The sequence below is a fragment of the Lepisosteus oculatus genome, chromosome 4, assembly GCF_040954835.1.
Source record: "Lepisosteus oculatus isolate fLepOcu1 chromosome 4, fLepOcu1.hap2, whole genome shotgun sequence".
In the NCBI taxonomy this organism is placed as follows: domain Eukaryota; kingdom Metazoa; phylum Chordata; class Actinopteri; order Semionotiformes; family Lepisosteidae; genus Lepisosteus; species Lepisosteus oculatus.
Window position 1 is genome coordinate 9,850,968 of NC_090699.1, and position 19,618 is coordinate 9,870,585.

A 19,618-nucleotide genomic window follows, 5' to 3' on the forward strand; every position below is an offset into this window, starting at 1 on the left:
CCCTCTTTCTCACACCCAGCCAAATCACCGTGTCACTCCCTTCAATATTTCTCCTGGAATGAAGCCTGACCTGTCCAGAAACAGTGGTTCTCATCTGCTAGTGCTGCACTCTGTCTCCACTGACTGACAGACTGAAGTGGCTCCACCCAAACCTTTACTTTTCCCTGGGGCTACAATCAACACGACATGAACGGCAGGAAAGTCTGCAGAAAATAGAGAAAATGGCACAATAATGGCGATGCACAACTTGTACAACTTGGGAGTAACACAGCGATCTGTCATCCTCTGGACTTGACAGCATTATCGTCTCCCTCAGAGACATGGTCAGATTGCGCTCCTTTGTCCAGCTGAGCCCACGTGTGTCTGTCATTCCCTCTCTCTGTGCCAGGTATGCCAGGCCCTGGCCCCTACAGAGCTATAACTGGCTCCTGGTTTTCATCCCACAGTGCAGCCCTTAACGGATGAATTGGATCAACCAATGAATAGCTTCATTAGGAGAACATTCCATTCCTTCATGGCAAGCGACAGGCACAAAGCAGGGTACACCCTGGATGGAACGCCTGGTCCATTTCAGGACACACACTCACACACTCACACCAGGGCCAATGTTCCCAGAAGACAATTAACCTACTAGGATGTCTTTGGACTGTGGGAGGAAACCCACCTGACCACAGGGAGAACATGCAAACTCCACCCAGACAGCACCCCAGGGGTTGAACTCAGATCCCCAGTGCTGCGAGGCAGCAGTGCTCACAACTGTGCCACCATGAGGAGAACACTGTCCAGATCTCGGGCGATTACCAGGCCAGCTACATAACACGCGGGGCCACCTCTCTGGTCTGCACCCGGCCCTGACCGTGAGCTGCCCAGGGTGCTGAAGGCTGCCGCTCGGCTCCGTGACTGGTGCTCAGACACCCCCGAAACTCTTTCAGTTTTCCTGTGTGTTTTTCAGGATCCGTGCTGTGACCCCTCCAGGCCAAATCCGTATCATTCATTCTCTTCCCTCAAGAAGGTAAAAAAAAAAAAGAATGAAGACTTTAAAATAGGTTTCAACACGGCTCGGATTAGGTCCAGCCCTTTATTGTAAAGGAAGGCTCATCATGCTGCTTTACTGTAACACAGATAACTCTGACTTACAATAACTACTGTCACTATCACTACCGTGATTTATATTAGGCTTCTGTAAGTAGGAAACCTATGGAACTATACAGTCAACGATTAATGAACTATAGGAGCCTACTTTCATCAATTTCCATACGGGATTAATAAAGTATTATCTATCTAACAATTGGGTTTTTTTTCAAGGGAGCAAATCTTACAGATAAAACAGGAATGCAGCTGCACGCATTAATGTATCTGCTCAAGGCCTGTCTGAGGGGCTGCTCGGTCCCTAGCTCACCTGTCCCGCTGACGGTTTCTGTCTCTTTTGAAAAGTCCTTCTCTGTAGTGTGGGATGGTAACCTGTGTCTTGGACTCTGTTATAAACAGGTGTGGCAGCCAGACGAGGCAGGTGGCTCCCGTGAAGGCAGCCCGTTAAACGCCAAGGTGCCGGTCTTTTCAGTTTATTAGGGTGGCTGTCTGCATATCTCTGTCTGTCTTTGTGCTCACCCCCGTCTTCCTCTTCTTCCTCATTCTGCCTTACGCTGGCATTGTGTTGCCCAACGCACCAAACCTTGACAGGTGTTGGCTTAAACGTTTGTTTGTTTTTTTTACTCTGGCTGCTTGCACATCTGTCCTGGTCTTTCTCTCCATCTCTGCACCCTCTTTTCATTCCGTTTTATACTGCCCCTGTGCTGTCTGTACATGGCAAAACCTGCCTACCCCTTCCTCTTCTTCAGGGGCCTGCAGCCGCAGTCCTGGAGGGCCCATGTATCTTGAGGCCTTCATTCGAACTCCGCTCTTCATGTAGTCTTAATATGCTAAAACCAGCTGGGCTGAACCGGACGAATTCTGATTTCTCCCAGCTCTTCAGGTGTGGCAGCTTTCAAGAGATCCTGAAAATGTCCAGACAAGTTGACCCTCCAGGACCAGGGTTGTCCACCTCTGCCGTTATCCTTCATGCCAACTTACACTTTGACTGCGCAGTCCATAGTGCTGAAACCTGCCTGCCCTATACTCCCTATATTCCAGCAGCTACAGTATATCCCCCTTTAGCTCCCAGCTGGCAGCCCCACTGGAGCTCAGCAGGTGTGAGCCTGGTCAGTACCTGGATGGGAGACTCCTGGGAAAGCTGAGGCTGCTGCTGGAAGAGGTGTGAGTGGGGCCAGCAGGGGGCGCTCACCCTGCGGTCTGTGTGGGTCCTAGTGCCCCAGTATAGTGACGGGGACACTGTACTGTAAACAGGCACTGTCCTTCAGATGAGACATAAAACTGAGGTCCTGACTCTCTGTGGTCATCAAAAATCCTGACCAAATTTCCCCCTGGTCTTTACCAATCACGGCTTCCTTATAATCCCCCTCTCTGAACTGGCTTCATCACTCTGCTCTCCTCCCCACTGAGAGCTGGTGTGTGGGGAGAGTACTGGAGCATCATCCAGGTGGGGCTGCACACTGGTGGTGGTAGTGGGATTCCCCATTTCCTGTAAAGTGGTTTGAGTGGCGTGTTCAGAAAAGCACTATATAAGTGTAAGCAGTGATCAATTATAATTATCTGTGAATGGTACTCAGTGGGACCCTTCGGGCGGGTTCCTGTGTGTTTTTCAGGGCCAAGGCCTGGAGTTCGCTGACCCATCCATTGCACGCCCAGGTGTACCCTTCACTTACACCAAGAGGGTAGGAAAGAAAACTCAACTGCCTTACAACACGGCATTTGTTGTAACATCAGCTCCGTTTAAACACGCAATTTGTTGAAGGCAGTCCCTTACTGTAAATGGTGTTTTCATAATGGCATTTTCTTGCAACACAAATTGTTTTTAGGCCCTGATTTACAGCAGCAGTTGCTCTACCTTTATACTGGTCCTGTTTTTAACACGTAAGTGGATATCCTACCGTGTTTACACTATAGTCAACTATTGCACAGCACAATCCGATAGTGTTCTGATAGTATCCGATAGAGGCTGATATGCAGATTTTACTGAAGTAACACACATCATAATACCTGTCTGTGGGGCTGCTCATCTGGTAGTTCATCTGCCTTGTCATCACGTGCAGCTTCTGTGTGTATGTGCACCCATCCGTCTGTGTATGTTCCTCTTTGAGTGCTAACCTGTGTCTTTTATTCTTTTATAAGCAGGCTTGGCACTCGGAACAGTCAGAACAGCACAACTATCATCAGGATGAACAGGTGTCGGATTTGATGGTTTATTAGCATGGCTGTCTTCTGATCTGCAACTGTTTCTTTTACTTCCCTGTCTTTGCACTCTCTTCTTATTCTTATTCTTCCGAGGTTGAAACATAAGAGATCTGTACTGTCTTCTGCTTCTTTACAACTTATACTTAAACTGCACTGTCCAGGATGCTGTAACTCTGAATGTTTCATTACACCTTATCAAGAATCGGGACACGGTACTGTCCAGGGTGCTGAAACAAGTATCTCTCACTGGGGCCTGGCAAGCCTATCTTTCCGTTTCCTGCAATTCAGGAAGGCTGTTCAGAGAAGCCTCATCTCTGAACCATCGCTCTGTTCCTCCTTGAACACACGAAGACATTTGTAAGAGATCAGCGCCACTCCTTTTCCATCTTATACCGCCCAGTGACAAGAGGGAGTGAGATGATTGGCAATCATTTGCAGATCATTTGTCCCTTTTCCTGGTTCTGATGCCTCTAATCCCTGACAGTCAGATGACTGGTGGTGTGTCCTTGCCGTCTTTTTAATCCCGTTTTGTTTTGTTTTTTCCTGCAGGACTGCCAGAGTCTGCAAAGAAGCTGGAGCACAGAGGAACGTGAGTCAACTGACACACACACACACTGACAAAATCCCAGGGACATAGACAGAACACACACACACTAACACAAGCCCAGGTACAGAGAGACAGAACACACACACACATTAACACAAGCCCAGGTACAGAGACAGAACACACACACACACACTCACACACACACACGCGCGCGTGCAGACTGAAATCCGCAGATCTGCCTGTCTGTGGGGTTAGAGAAAATCAGTGGCTCTTCTCATCTGCCATGAGGCTTTCCACACACATACTGTACAGTACCTGCTCATGAGTTAGTCACGCTGTGTCCTGAATATTCCCAACCTGCATATTCAGAAGGGCTGTCCACAACAGCCTGCAGAGTACTGTACATGGACAGAGTCTCCATGGTTAACACTCCACAGTATATAGACAGAGCAAGAGAAACAAGAAACATACCGAGACAGAGTCCTCAAAATTCGCTACACCTGAAACATTCATTCACATTTCTGACATGGAGGGACAGCATTTAGATCTACAACCCCCGAGCAGGTTACTGAACCTCCTTGAGCCTCCACCTTCAGCTGCTTCAGATGAGCCCCCTTTACCGTAGCTAGCACAGCAGTTGGTGCTGATGGAGTCTGCTAGCAGAACGTGTCTGTTACTCTGTACCATAGTGGTAGGAGCTGTGAACTCAAACTTTCACGCTTGCTTTAGCACAGATGTGTCTCCCTCTCAGACATGGGGTAACCGGAAAAAAGGTTAAGCTAATTTCAGGAGATCTATGAATTACTATTGCTTTTCTGTTTCATCTCACAATGCTTTCATCTCTTATTTTTGGATTGCTTTCAGTTCCAAGGAAAAACAGAACCCATAAGTACATTTTAATGAACCTCTTAAACATGCTTTAGAATATACCAGCTCTAGAATGGGGTCTATTCTAGTACACATTCAGTTGGTAGTTGTGTTACAAAGTAATAGTGCAGTTCATCAGTACTTTTGCCATCACCTTGAACTCCCCAGCACACACACACTGTCACACCTGACTGTACTGTAGACACTACTAGTGTCACTGCTGGCCCTCTCCTCTCATACTCACCCTGAGCTCACCAGCACACACACACTGTCACACCTGACTGTACTGTAGATACTACTAGTGTCACTGCTGTCCCTCTCCTCTCACACTCACCCTGAACTCACCAGAACACACACACTGTCACACCTGACTGTACTGTAGACACTACTAGTGTCACTGCTGTCCCTCTCCTCTCACACTCACCCTGAACTCACCAGCACACACACTGTCACACCTGACTGTACTGTAGACACTACTAGTGTCACTGCTGTCCCTCTCCTCTCACACTCACCCTGAACTCACCAGCACACACACACTGTCACACCTGACTGTACTGTAGACACTACTAGTGTCACTGCTGTCCCTCTCCTCTCACACTCACCCTGAACTCATCAGCACACACACACTGTCACACCTGACTGTACTGTAGACACTACTAGTGTCACTGCTGTCTCTCTCCTCTCACACTCACCCTGAACTCACCAGCACACACACACTGTCACACCTGACTGTACTGTAGACACTACTAGTGTCACTGCTGTCCCTCTCCTCTCACACTCACCCTGAGCTCACCAGCACACACACACTGTCACACCTGACTGTACTGTAGACACTACTAGTGTCACTGCTGTCCCTCTCCTCTCACACTCACCAGGAACTCATCAGCACACACACACTGTCACACCTGACTGTACTGTAGACACTACTAGTGTCACTGCTGTCCCTCTCCTCTCACACTCACCCTGAACTCATCAGCACACACAATTCAATAGTCTCTCCTATATATTTATGCGCTGTATTGTCTTTCCCTGCAGAAATGTACGATACTTCCTCTGATGAAGAAGAAGATGAGTAAGATATAAAAAAAATCTTATGCTTCTGAAAATAGACCTTTCTGGGACAGTATGGATCATATTGAGGTCATGTTTAGGTCCTGTTTTGTTTGATTTGGGCAGCGCTCAAAAGCTAGTCTCCTCGCGGCTGACTCTCCGTCTCCCCCAGGGACCTGGCCTTCGTGGTCCAAAAGGTGCGCCAGGGGATGAAGCGCTTCCACCGCGAGTTCGGCGAGCAGGCGCCCAAGCTGAGGGCCCACGTGGCCAGCCTGAACTGCCTGGCGGCCGGCAGCAAGAAAGCCTGCAAGAACAGCCGGATCGCGGCCATCACCGGCGGCACCACGGGCGCCCTGGGGGGGGCGGCCGCCATCGCCGGGGTGCTGCTGGCCCCCGCCACAATGGGCGCCTCCCTGGCCATCTCGGCGGTGGGGGTGGGGGTGGCGGCGGCCGGCGGGGTGACGGGCGCCTCGGCGGCCATCTCCAGGGCGGTCCTGTCGGCCGAGGACCGGCGCAAGGTGGAGGCGGTGGTGGCGCAGTTCCGCCGGGACATGGCGGAGGTCAGCAGCGCCCTGCAGTTCCTCCAGGGGGCGATGAAGAAGCTGGAGAAGGTGGACCTGGCCCGGCTGGGGGGCGCGGCGCGGCCGAAGGACGTGATGCGGGCGCAGCAGAACATGATGGCGGCCGGCCGCGTGGCCCGGGGGGTGCAGATCGCCGGCGTGGCCGATGGCAAACTGAGCAGCTTCTCCAGGAGCATGGAGAGCTGCTTCTCCAGCAAGAACCCCAACAAGATGAAGAAGGGCTCCAAAGTGAACCTGCCCACCCAGATCCACAGCGTGGCCTCCGAGCTGGACTCGGGACTGGACGAGCTGGACGAGCTGGACAAGCTCGCGGAAAAGCTGGGCTCCACTTCCTGAAGAATTCACTGACTCTCACACACTGACACTCTCATACACACACTTACTCACTCTAACACACACTTATTCACTCTCACACACACTTACTCTCACACGCACAGACACCTTCACACTTATTCACTCTCACACACTGACACACACACTTATTCACTCTCTCACACACTTACTGTACTCACTCTCACACACACACATACTCTCACGTGCACTGACACTCTCACACTTACTCACTCTCACACACACACTGAAACACACAAACTCACACACACTCACTCTCACATACGCTCTCACAACCTCACACACACTTACTCACTCTCACACACATTGACACGGTCACATACGCGCACACTCACTCACACAAACACTCCCTCACTCTCACACACCCACGTGCATATACACACACATTCACAATCAAGCGCACAGTCTCACACATACACTCTCACAATCAAGCACACACTCTCACACATACTCGCACACACACTCTCACAATCAAGCACACACACTCGCACACATACTCGCACACACACTCTCACAATCAAGCACACACTCTCATGCACACAGTGATTAATTGTTAGGTTTTGCTCGTTAGTTGATTCCCCCAAGCGAAGAGAGAGAAGCAGGACTGAGTGAGCCGAGGAGAGATCAGCCATGATACGGGCAGACAGGAAAGGAGCAGAGAAACCCAGCCGAAGCCTGACAGCGCGAAGGAAGAACGACAGAACTGCCAGCAGTAGACTCCAACAGGAAAGTGTCAGGGCAGCGCGAGCGCCCTCCCCCCCTCCCCAACAGAAGACCCCAGAGTCCCTCTTCCCAGGATTCCATGTTTCTGGCCTGGCGCCAACGGCAATGGCCCTCCCAATACATCGGCTTCCAGATCCCCCCAAAACCCGCCCTGACACCCCAGGACCTGGAGAGATCCAGGACAATCCAGATGAATGAGGTGGGGTTCCCACAGGATCGTTTTCAAACCCAGAATAATAAACGAAAACCAAATGAGAACAAACGTCAACACTACCATCAACAATACAGCACCAGTACTGTCATCCAATTTTATCTGATTCTCATTTAAATCTAGTGTAATACACATACATATGTACTTACGATTTTAAACACAGTACACTATTTTATAGAATACACTATATATATTCTTACAAGCATTATTTCTATTAGTTGTGGAAATCTCTTGCAAAGACTGGAGTGTTTTAGGATTTGCCTTATTAATATTGAAATGTGAGTATCCAATATAGCTCTTATCCATAGCTGGAGAATGGTTTTGGTTTGCGCTGCTGTGAATCCAAGCAGAAAGCAGTCTTTTCTGAATTAAAAAGTCAAACTATTAATGGCACTCTTTCTATTGTTTTCAATTCCTGATCATGTTGGAAGGGACAGCAGGTGATGCCAACAGTAACGTCTACGTTCTCTACCATCTCTAACTTTTGTGCAGAAAACAAAAAAAACTTTCCAAATTTCCAAATGAAGCAAATTCTTAGTTATTGAGCTAAAGAGGCAAACAAAGAGCTCAGCCAGAGAGGTCCCACACTGTACCCCCACTTAACGCACCCCGATTAACTCATCTCAATTATCTCACCTCAGCCAACTCACCCTACTTAATGTAGCTCGATTGATTCACTCCAATTAACTCACCCCAATCAACTTATCCCACTGAACTCACCCAAATGATCTGGGTCATTTGATATTGATATTGATAATGATATTTCACGACATGGTTGTGTTTCAAGGGATGAAACAAGTTGATTGTGTTACGTTCGGGCGCAGAAACGGTTTTCCGTTCAGAGTTTACATCTGACTTCTCTTTGTTCAGTATCCGGTCTGCCGAAGCCAAAATATGACCAAACGATCGACACTACATCTTTTTTAGATACCAGCTCGTCTTCATTTATAGTTGAGTCACCCCTGCCTGACCGGGGTTCAGCACGAGCGACCCTGTCGTCTCACGCCCGGCACGCTTCCTTGTGTTTTGAGTGAAGAGCGGAGATTGGACGAGGCAGAAGCACGTGACTGGATATGACGACTGGGTGTTGTAGTTTTTTTAAGGGGACCGCTCATGAAAGCGCACAGGGGGGAAAACTTTTACCGAACATACCGACATATGCAAATAAGGCCGGTGAGAGATTCTTAACGTCGGTATCGATACATTTTCGATATATGGCCCAGCCCTACTTTCTGCACGGAATCTCCTCGTCTCCCTGCTGTGTTTATTTCAACCTGCAGCACTCCAGCGAATGCCCTCTTTCTGGTTCTCGACATCTCTCCCATGAAAGGCTTTGCGAGTTGCACCGGTGCTCAGTTCAGTTCAATTCAGTTTATTTGGCGTCTGCACGAGTGCAATGAAACGCTTCTTTCCATGTGCGCGCCAATTCAAAGACATTAAAGGAATCACCAAAAACATCAACACAGAACGGCGGCAGCAACAAACGACAAGTTAAATAACATACAACTTTAAAAAAAAACATCAGTGTGAGCCAGTGGCAGGGGCAGAGTTCAGTGATCAGTGTTAAGTTTTACCTCTGACTTGTCCCTTTTCTATTCTTTGCGGAGTCTCGTTACACGGTAATGCTGTCGCTGCTGAACCACAGCCGAACGCCACATGCAGAAGCTGTCCTCGGTGGCCATCTAGTGGCGAACTGCGGATGTTACAGCGCAGTTCCTCCGGTTCAAACAGGAAGCTCCGCCGAACAATCTAAAATAAATCAGGTGGGCAGCTGCGTCAGCATGCGTAGGCTGCAAAGGAACAAGTAATAGGTTTATTCCATGCTGAAAAAAAGAAGAAAGAGAACACAACGTTTCTGCCGTGGAGCCTTCTTCAGGTGTGAGAGAGACAGGGCAGTAGGCAAAGGTAAAGTAGCGGGAGAACAAAGGTTGGGAGGGAGGAGGAGTGAGAGGCGGGAGCAGGGGACAGAAAGAGAGGCCAATCAAGAGGTGTGAAGTCAGAATGGGTGCAGAGAGGTGTGAAATGAAACTTCCAATCAATGGAGAAAATTTAAAAGAACAGTAATCTGTCGTTAAGGGAAGGGAGAATGTGTGATCCTAACTGCAGAATAATTTTAGTTTCGGTGGTCTTTCTGATGTATGAGTTCGGAAAACCGTCTTTGAGAACACAGACGGAGAGATTAGAGTGGTCGTGGCCGTCAGAGGTGAAATGAGAAACAATGGGCTTGGAGAGATCTTTAATCTTCACAGCCCTGACGTGTTCTCTGAAGCGGTCTCCGAGTCTCCTTCCTGTTTCTCCAATGTAGATGGCTGGGCATTTACTGCAAGAGATACAGTAAATAAGGTTGCTGGAGGTACAAGATGCTGTCTGGGTGATCTGGAATTGTCCTGAGGGGCCTTGAATGAGTGTGGTGGTGGCTGTGTACTTGCAGGTGATACAGCGAGCTCCATTGGAGAACCAGCCATCTCCAACCAGCCATCTACATTGGAGAAACAGGAAGGAGACTCGGAGACCGCTTCAGAGAACACGTCAGGGCTGTGAAGATTAAAGATCTCTCCAAGCCCATTGTTTCTCATTTCACCTCTGACGGCCACGACCACTCTAATCTCTCCATCTGTGTTCTCAAAGACGGTTTTCCGAACTCATACATCAGAAAGACCACCGAAACTAAAATTATTCTGCAGTTAGGATCACACATTCTCCCTTCCCTTAACGACAGATTACTGTTCTTTTAAATTTTCTCCATTCATTGGAAGTTTCATTTCACACCTCTCTGCACCCATTCTGACTTCACACCTCTTGATTGGCCTCTCTTTCTGTCCCCTGCTCCCGCCTCTCACTCCTCCTCCCTCCCAACCTTTGTTCTCCTGCTACTTTACCTTTGCCTACTGCCCTGTCTCTCTCACACCTGAAGAAGGCTCCACGGCCGAAACGTTGTGTTCTCTTTCTTCTTTTTTTCAGCATGGAATAAACCTATTACTTGTTCCTTTGCAATCTAAAATAAATGTCCTGTGTACTGAAGAGCGAAGCATTCACCTCCGTGCATATGCACGGCTCACAGCTAGGCAGGAAACCTGGCGACGCATCACGCTGGTGCAAGGCATACACGCGTTTTGCAGGAAAATCAGCGCTTAAATACTCTTGCATCACAATTTAAGCCACCAGTCCACTAACCTATGAATCCACTTTATAGGTGATTCCCCACACTAGGTTAGTTGAAAACCCTCAGTAAACTTTACATCGAGGGTGGTGGGAGTCTGGAACGCGCTGTCCAGCCACGATGTAGAAGCAGTCACTCTGACTTAACCCAAGGAATGGCTGGATGAGAGCCCTGGATCCATTCGTTACTAACTACTACAACTGGACAGATGGCCTCCTTTTACCTGTGAGCTGTGCTGTGTTCTTCTTTAATCCCTGCAATAGGGAGGAAGCTGTTGGGGTGGGAGCGGCAGATACCACAATCTCACTCCACGAACGGAACAAGAGGTCTCTTCATCCAGACAAGTAGGTGTCCTGGCCAAATTTCCCCCTGGTCTTTACCGATCGTGACCTCCTAATAACCCCCCTCTCTGAACTGGCTTCATCACTCTGCTCCCCTCCCCACTGAGAGCTGGTGTGTGGTGAGAGTACTGGAGCATCATCCAGGTGGGGCTGCACACTGGTGGTGGTAGTGGGATTCCCCATGACCTGTAAAGCGCTGTGAGTGGAGTATCCAGAAAAGAGCTATATAAGTGCAAGTACTTATTATTATTATTATTATTATTATTATTATTATTATTATTATTATTATGAACTAACGGCTCTATCCCATTCAAGGTCATGGGGCAGCAGGACTTTACTTAAAGGAAGGGCAGGGTAAAAGTGTACAAAGAAGAAGAGACCAATGAGCTCAGTTTCCTCATTGGCATGTTTAAGCAAATTAGCTTCATCTGCTTCCCAATTATCTTATGTATGATAAAAATGTACATATTTAACAGAAAAGTTAATCACAGCAGGAAGCCAGGTGTTCACACTAGGGGAGGTGCTGTCAGCTGTAGTCCTGAAAAGCACTACATAAGTGTAAGCAATTAGTAGTAGGTGTAGCTTCTGGCTGTCAGATCCTAGTCCTGGGATGTTGGATGTTTTTGGGCTCTTTCAGAAACCAGCACTTAAAAACATGGAGGAGGTTGACAAGTTGGTCCAAACAGGGTAAAGAGCCAGATCAAGACTGGACAAACCCTGTTCTAGATAAATGGACAAGGAAAGGAAAGTCCTGGCATTTTACTAGAGAGTGGTGTTGGATAAATCTACTTTCGAGCAAACAAAATACCAAGAGGCTGGGAGAAAAATCGTTGGTTATCAAATGCAAGTGATCTGGCGTTGTACCTCGTAGAGAGCCATTGTCCCCGGTTTTTGTTCTGTGGTGGATGTTCATTTTAAAATGTAAGCCCTCACAGAGCAACTATAAAGGCTGGCCTTTCAAAGCTGGCTTTCCCACACTGGGGTTTCCGTGAGGATTAAACCAGAGCCGGTTATTGTTATTGTTCTTTCGGCCCGGGAGCGATTTCGATTTCGTTTTCGCTGTGAGCGAGGGCGCTGCTAATGAGCCGGGTCAGCGACAGCCCGGTCTTGTGATTCAACGCGCTTTCGTGTCAGCACAGACCGAGACAGCGGCGACCAGCCACCGAGGTAAAAACGCCTTTGTTTTGGGGCACGACGTGGGGGAGGAGGAGGGACGGGGATTTGTCGAGAATAAATCAATGAGAGTTAAAGAGTTTCTTCGGTTTCAAACAGCTCAAGGTGAAACTTAGCAACGCCTGGGTTGTCGACTAACTTTGTGTGGTGAACTTTCTTCTCTCCTTTACTCGCGGGTTAATGAGGAAGAAAACACGTTGTCTTTCCCCCTCCACCAGTTTGGACTACAGATGACGTGTGAAAACTGCCGAATATTTTCATCTCTATCGTGAAAGCTTTTCATGAAGTGACACTTTTTACAGGAAACTCCCAGCTCCGGCGTAAAGTTTTAAGCTGAACCACACGTTTGCTTTCGCTTTCGCATAAATCGTCTTGCGAATTTAATACAGCTTTAAAAAAATAAGTTCAATTCTTGTAGTGAAGTTTACAATCGTTAGGTTTAAGCCGCGCATTGAGTTAAGGTGTCGTGTCTTGTAGTGGGTCGGTAAAGTTCGGGGTTCACTGTGTAACTTCTTATTTCGTGCTTGGCTACGTCTTGTTTTTTTTATGTGTATATAAACCAACATACCCGGGTTTCCTGGTTTCGAGCCGGAAATTCACATCCGTGAGGAGTTTATGGATGTATATAGCCACAAGTAAAGGTTTGATTCACCGCTGAAAAAAAGTCCAAATACGTCTTGGAAACTAGCAGGGTGCTGCGGGTTTTGCAGGGTACGCACTTCCGGAAAGACTCCAGGTTCTGAGGCCGTGTCCCAGATACCGCACTGCCGAGACCCAGCCCCGGTGTGGACTTCGAGAGTCCGCCGGTTCCACGGCTGAGGGTCGAGCCGCTCTCTGGCCGTGTCCCGGTCCGCACACACTGGCGCTCCTGCCCCCCTTCATAACGCGCGGTCAGGGCAGAGTTCGCCCACCCCAGTTCTGCGTCGAGCGCCGACGTTGCCTGTTCCGACCTCTCGAAGCGCTAGACGTTTACCTGTCAAGCCTACTCAACGTTAAACAAAGCTGCCGTGGAATTGTACAATTTTTAAAACTCATAATATTTTACGTAACAACACTCAATTTCATTGAAGTATTTGAGACGCAAGTGCAGCGTGAAGTGTTGCCAGAAAGCTCTCGCGTCTTGAACTGGCCACCCCGTTTTGAGCGGTGAATATTCTGGCCGTTCACCTCTGGTATTTAGCTTGGGGAAAATGGGCTGGGGTCACAGGTCGAGGCTCAGACAGCAGATGGTGTTTGTCGAGGGAGGGACGGAGCAGTGTTTCTCAACTGCCTTTATTTCTTACTTTTTGTTTTTGGGACCAGGAAACGGCTCTCTTGCAGCTGCAGCGAGCTCCTCCTGGGCTGAAGACCTACGATCCCGGGTCGGCGTCGCCCCAGGGACCGGTTCCGGCTGTAGTGTCCGAGACACCTCCTCTTTTCCTCTCCTCTCGCGGCTGGTCCGGATGGAGAAGAACCGGGATGTGGGCGCCGGGCCCGCCAGGAGCGGGCCACAGGACACGGAGGTGAGTGGCGACTCCTTGTCTCCAGCCCTCCCTCCCTCCAAGCCCCTCTGGGTTCGGAGCCAGGCCTTGGTAGCTGCTATAGTCATGTCGCCCCTGTGCTGATCACGGCATGGTGGGGCCGGGGGGGGGGGTGGTTACGGACATCAGCTCGCACCCTGACACACCAGGAGCGCTGAGGACTGAAATGGTGCCAGGCTGGAGAAACGCCCTCTCTCTCCGGGAGCCGTTTTGAAGGAAACGCACAGGGGGCGTGGCTGTGAGCGGCAGGGGCTCTGGGCGTGGGAGGTGGGAGCACAGCTGACGGAGAGCCGCTGGGGAATCGAACCCGCAGCCTCCTTTAGGTGAGGACCCTGGCCAAGAAATAGCCGAACAAGATCTTCAGACTAGGGGGTTCCCAGTCTTGGTCCAGGGTACCCCAGTCCGGTGCGTCTTGTGGCTCAGGGGTCCCCAGTCCGGTGCGTCTTGTGGCTCAGGGGTCCCCAGTCCGGTGCGTCTTGTGGCTCAGGGGTCCCAAATCCAGGTCCTGGGTGGAGAATCACTCTCGGCTATCAGACTAACTGGCTGGGGCTCCCTCAGACCACAGCTGGGTTCCCCCGCTTCAGACCAGTCAGCTGTGGAGCAAGATGGGAACACGGCGTCTCTTATTGACACCTGTCTCGTCTTCTTGGCCGCTGGCAGGAAAAGACACTGCTGGACTCCGAAGATGTAGAGTTTGAGGACGAGACAGGGGTGAGTTAACAAAACACTGCAGCTCTGTTTTCGCCCCAGGTGAGATACTCTACTTTTTTCCTAATACAGTAGGTAACCCGTGGATCTGAATTATGGCCTCAGAACATTCCCAAAACAAACTGAAGCTAGAGATATAGTGTGGCATTAAAGCTGTGGGTGATTTTACCCGAGTCTGTGAATGTGGGTGAGGTGATCAGTGCAGTCTGCTATGTGTTTGGTTTCCTGCCACTGCCCTGGTAGCTCAGACAGGATTTGGTGTTGTAGGTTTTAGAGCAGCAACTGCATAAGCAGGGAAAAGCAGTTCACCTCATCTCATGAAAGCAGCGGCTCACAGACTTTTTGGCAGGAAGGCCAGTAGCGGTTGATTACAGTAAGATATACAGACTGTGCATACGTGTTCATTTGAATTTTTCTTCCTCCTTCCTCTCTCTCCGTCTCAGGAAGCGGACAGCCTGCTGGACTGGTGGTACACGGAGGAAGGTGAGCTTTACTGCCCCCTGTCTGTGGTGGATTTACAGAGATCTGACAGGGTGTGAATGCTTGTTGTGTTCCTGGGATTCAGCAGAGCTTATGGGCACATCCCGTTGGCTGTGTGTTTTCCGGCTATGGGTGTGTCCAGCCGGCGTTGGGATCACTGAACCCCTGTTTGTCTCCTCTCAGGCTGGGACAACTGGAGCTCGGATGAAGGTTTCACCGAGGAGCAGGAGAACAGGTGACGCGTGCTTTATCGCTTCAGTGCTTTTCTCCCACGAGCCCTTGCATGTGGGAAGGTGGCAGGGATCAGAGGCCCTCATCTCGTTCCAGTAGAAGCTGCTCATACAGGGGCCCACCCCTCCTGGAAACAATGTTATCAGGAGTCGGAATGCTGCTAATCACATCTTGGCTGCTTACCCGCTTAACGAAGGCATTAAGACAACAGTTCAGTTTGCTCCTATTCAGTAACACCTGCTAAATGTTCATCGTTTCTCAGAGAGCAAATAGAAACGCATAGACTGTAAAGAGGGGTGATGTCATTTTACCATAGCAGTTGAAGTTCACATGTCTTCAGTACTGGCTGAAATGTGTTCTCTGTCCTGGATTGAAGGCATTTAAGGTGATGGTGAAGTCCAGTGGCTTTATAAATGACTGGCACCTAGCTGGTTGCTTTCTCGTTGTGGCCACAGGTCATGAGGTCATCCAGTGAGAGCCACTTAGGGCCTGTACTCCTTTTCCTGGAGAGCTGCCTTCCAACAGGTTTTGCAGGTTTCTAATGTCTGAAGTCTTGCCACCCTTTATGATCAGTTGAGCAGCAATGAAAGGTGCTATTATAACGTAATCCATTACAGTTAAGGGATTGCTTACACAAGTTACTGTGATGGATTGTAACTACAATGTGTAGAGCCATTTAAATGTTGGGGATCACCCTACAGTTATGTACTTTAGATCACTGTAACTGAGGAGTAATCCATTACAGTTAGTAATCTACTCTACAGTCACATGCTGTAGGTCACTGTAACCGAGTAGTAATCCATTACACCTAGTGATCCACTCTGCAGTCACATACCGTAGATCACTGCAACAGAGGAGTAATCCATTACAGTTAGTGATCTACTCTGCAGTCACATACCGTAGATCACTGCAACAGAGGAGTAATCCATTACAGTTAGTGATCTACTCTGCAGTCACATACCATAGATCACTATAACCAAGTAGTAATCCATTACAGTTAGTGATCCACTCTGCAGTCACATACCATAGATCACTGTAACAGAGGAGTAATCCATTGCAATTAGTGATCCACTCTACAGTCACATACTGTAGATCACTGTAACAGAGGAGTAATCAGTTGCAGTTAGTGATCCAGTCTACAGTGACATACTGCAGATCACTGTAACAGAGGAGTAATCCATTGCAGTTAGTGATCCAGTCTACAGTGACATACTGTAGATCACTGTAACAGAGGAGTAATCAGTTGCAGTTAGTGATCCAGTCTACAGTGACATACTGCAGATCACTGTAACAGAGGAGTAATCCATTGCAGTTAGTGATCCACTCTACAGTGACATACTGTAGATCGCTGTGATCACCGTTTTTAAAACGGTTCCCCAAGCCTCTTGCCCATGTGAAACTGTAATCCCTAAACCGAGCACTCGTCCTCTGTCTCTGCGCAGGCGACTGGCTGACACGGCCAGCCGGGTCTACAAAGGCATCCAGCTGTTCAGCCAACTGTTCGAGGACCGGGCCCAGGAGCTCCAGGCGCTGGTGGACGAGCTGTGGCAGATCGCCGACGGCGTGGACCGCTTCCACCGCGGCGCGACCATCGCCAGTGTGACGGGGGGCGTGGTGAGCGCGGCCGGCGGGATCGCCACCATCACCGGCCTCATCCTCGCCCCCTTCACCTTCGGGGCGTCCGTGATCGTGACGGCGGTGGGGCTGGGGGTGGCCACGGCCGGCGGCGTGACCAGCGCCTCGGCCACCGTCTCCGACTCGGTCAGCAGATCCTGGGACCGCCAGAAGGTGGAGAAGGTCATCCAGGACTACCAGGAGAGGATGAAGCCGATCCAGGAGTGCCTGGAGTTCGTGAAGCACGGGATGGAGAACCTGCAGAGGCTGGATTACTCCGGCTTTAACGAAGACATCGCCCGGAAGGCCCTGCCCAGCGCGGAGGGGGTCTTCCAGGCGGGGGCCAGGGCCGGGAAAGGCCTGGCCAACGTCTCGGAGATCGTGAGGGTGGTGCAGCTGGCCGAGGTGGCCTCGGGGGCCGCCCGGGCCGTGCGGGTGGCCAGCGTGGCCACCGGCGTCCTCTCGGCGCTCTTCCTGGGGCTGGACGTCTTCTTCATCGCCCGCGATTCCATGGAGCTCCACCGCGGCGCCCGCACGGAGCTGGCGGCGAAGATCCGGGAGGTGGCCGGGGAGCTGCAGGCGGGGCTGGTGGAGCTGCACGAGATCCTGGGGGAGTTGCGCCAGAGCACCGGGAAGGGGGCCGTTCCCGAACCTGTTCCCGAGCCTGCTCCCGGCCTCAGCTAGGAGGGCTTGGAGAAACGAGCCCGGGATTTCTCAAGTTAGGGACGGAGACTCTGCAGAAGAGGGATCGTGCCTGTTTTGATTAATCCGTCACCGGGAGGCGTTTCGGGGACAATGAAGGAGATTGCTGGGATTTCATCCGAGCCCTGTATGGCACTCCTGAGGCTAAGCTAGTGACTAAATACTCAACCCTGATGATACCCCAACCCCAGAGTCAGAACCCCGGCCATTCCTCTGGTCCTTACCCTACCCTGACCCGCGATCTGGGGTCCCCCAGTCCTGTCCCGGCCGGACCCCAGGTGACCCCAGTGCCCGCTGTCTTCCATCCAGCACAGCCGCCCTACTTGCTGAACGGCAGCACTGCGCCTCTTCTTGTAAGGCACTGGTCCCGCCGAGGGCGAGAGTCCAGGTTCAAATCCATACGTCTCCCCTACTTGCTGAACCAGCCCTTGCGCTGAGCACTGGTTTGAAGTCCTCTTCCGTAGTTCGCCACGTCTGCTGAGCCTCACCTTTTCGGCCATTTCCGGACATTCAAAGGTTCATTTCGACGTGTGACAGCTCCAGAACTGGACACAATGAGTGTGGAGGCTGGTTTAGACGATGTTTTGGGCTCGGTTAAATAATCGAGAGCTCAAAGACCAGCCCATACAGAGATCAAGGGAGCCTCTTCCCTGTGCCTTATTCTCCCTGTTTCCCTAACTGGAACTCTGGCGATTGTGGAAGCTTTTCCCTCAGTAAGACAACAGAACCAAATGTACTGCAGGGCTCTTCTGCTACAAGCCTCTGTCAGGGGTTACTCTGCTGAAATGTAGAAACGGTCGATATGAAGAACTGTGCACATATCTGTTTTCTCTGAAATTCTTCTTTTCCGTGTTAAAGTGGCCCTAAAAATGCAGCTTTTTAACCTCCTGTATATTCATAAAAGAGCTTGGAAAGAAGGAACGTGCTGTTTTTGTCATATTTGGATTGGTGTGTGTGTGGGGGGGGGAGTCTTCAGCCGAGACGAGATGGAGAATTGAAGTTTTAAACTGAGCCGTAATTCCCTGGATGTCTTGATGCTGTAGCGCCCCGACTCGCTCTGTTGGTAGAGCATGAGACTCGTGAACTCAGGGTAGTGGGTTCGCGACCCCCGTCGGGCGCAAGGCTCTCTAATCACCCATACTGGGCAGCGGCAGCGAGGGGCGGTGTTGGTGATGGAGGGTCACATATCTGTGATGGGGGAACTGTACATAATGAATGCAAGAAATTGTATATGGCTAATAAAGTGAAATAAGATCACTTTACTGGCCATATACAATTTCTTGCTTTCGGAATTTGTCTTTTTGCAGACCCCAGCTTGCTCTCCATGAGAGACACAGGCACACAGACAGGGAGGGAAGCTGGGGGTCAGAGCATAGGATCAGCCATTGTATAGTATCCCTGGAGCAGTTGGGTTAAAGGCCTTGCTCAGGGGCCCAACAGAGTAGGATTCCTCTGCTGGCCACGGGATTTGAACCAGCAACCTTCTAGCCACAGGCACAGATCCTGAGCCACAGAGCCACGGGTGGCCGTGAGCTGACCCTCACTTGACCCTCACTCATCCATCCCCCGCTGGTACTGTAGGCCAGTCCGCTCTCCTGCTCTGTGGCGAACCGGGCAAAGAGATGGCAGAGCAGCGAGTGGGCTGTCTGTCTACAGACCTGGGGCTTTGGCAAATGGTCCCGAGGTCGTCTGGAATCCGCAGACGGTGGAGAAACGTCCGCGGGGGGGGGAGTGCTCGCCTGACCCATCCCCCCCTAGTCCCGCCCAGACCTAGGGCAGCTTTTCGGGAGGGTCCAGGGGGCATCTGGTGGTGCAGGGACCCAGGCTGCAGTCCCTTCATTGCTTTACAGACAAGCAGGGCCAGTACTATATATACTTATATGTATATACATATAACAAGTAATAGGTTTATTTCATGCTGGAAAAAAAGAAGAAAGAAAACATGACTTTCGGCAATGGAGCCATCTTCAGGTGTGAGCATCTATAGTACAGTATATACAACAATTACAACAATATTTACAATTATAGTACAATACTATATATACACAATGCAATACTATATAATATA

General features: G+C 50.2%; 1 protein-coding gene and 1 long non-coding RNA gene across 4 annotated transcripts; one reads left to right on the top strand and one right to left on the bottom strand.

Moving 5' to 3' along the window:
• Positions 1–7,996: 7,996 nt before the first annotated feature.
• On the bottom strand, positions 7,997–12,941 carry LOC138238330 (uncharacterized). Its single transcript, XR_011189385.1, has 3 exons — positions 12,864–12,941; positions 11,005–11,318; positions 7,997–9,370 (listed from the first exon to the last, which is right to left on the bottom strand). It is a non-coding gene; the product is annotated as an uncharacterized lncRNA (long non-coding RNA).
• On the top strand, positions 11,772–18,467 carry LOC138238329 (apolipoprotein L3-like). Of its 3 annotated transcripts, none has more exons than XM_069188595.1 (6): positions 11,772–12,289; positions 13,598–13,797; positions 14,476–14,526; positions 14,967–15,006; positions 15,187–15,238; positions 16,677–18,467. In XM_069188595.1, exons 2-6 carry the CDS (start codon positions 13,738–13,740, stop codon positions 17,530–17,532), a joined length of 1,059 nt encoding a protein of 352 aa, XP_069044696.1. In that variant the 5' UTR covers positions 11,772–12,289; positions 13,598–13,737; the 3' UTR covers positions 17,533–18,467. The 3 variants fall into 3 exon arrangements, with proteins under 3 accessions (XP_069044696.1, XP_069044695.1, XP_069044697.1); XM_069188594.1 differs by lacking the exon at positions 11,772–12,289 and adding an exon at positions 12,329–12,400; XM_069188596.1 differs by lacking the exon at positions 11,772–12,289 and adding an exon at positions 12,951–13,031.
• Positions 18,468–19,618: the final 1,151 nt, after the last annotated feature.

Bases quoted from the DNA above. Each gene is read 5' to 3' on its own strand.
- LOC138238329 (XM_069188594.1), top strand. From the start codon at position 12,361: ATGAGAGTTAAAGAGTTTCTTCGGTTTCAAACAGCTCAAG. The intron at 13,798-14,475 runs GTGAGTGGCGAC...GGCCGCTGGCAG, and splicing joins GCGGGCCACAGGACACGGAG to GAAAAGACACTGCTGGACTC. The intron at 14,527-14,966 runs GTGAGTTAACAA...TCTCCGTCTCAG, and splicing joins AGTTTGAGGACGAGACAGGG to GAAGCGGACAGCCTGCTGGA.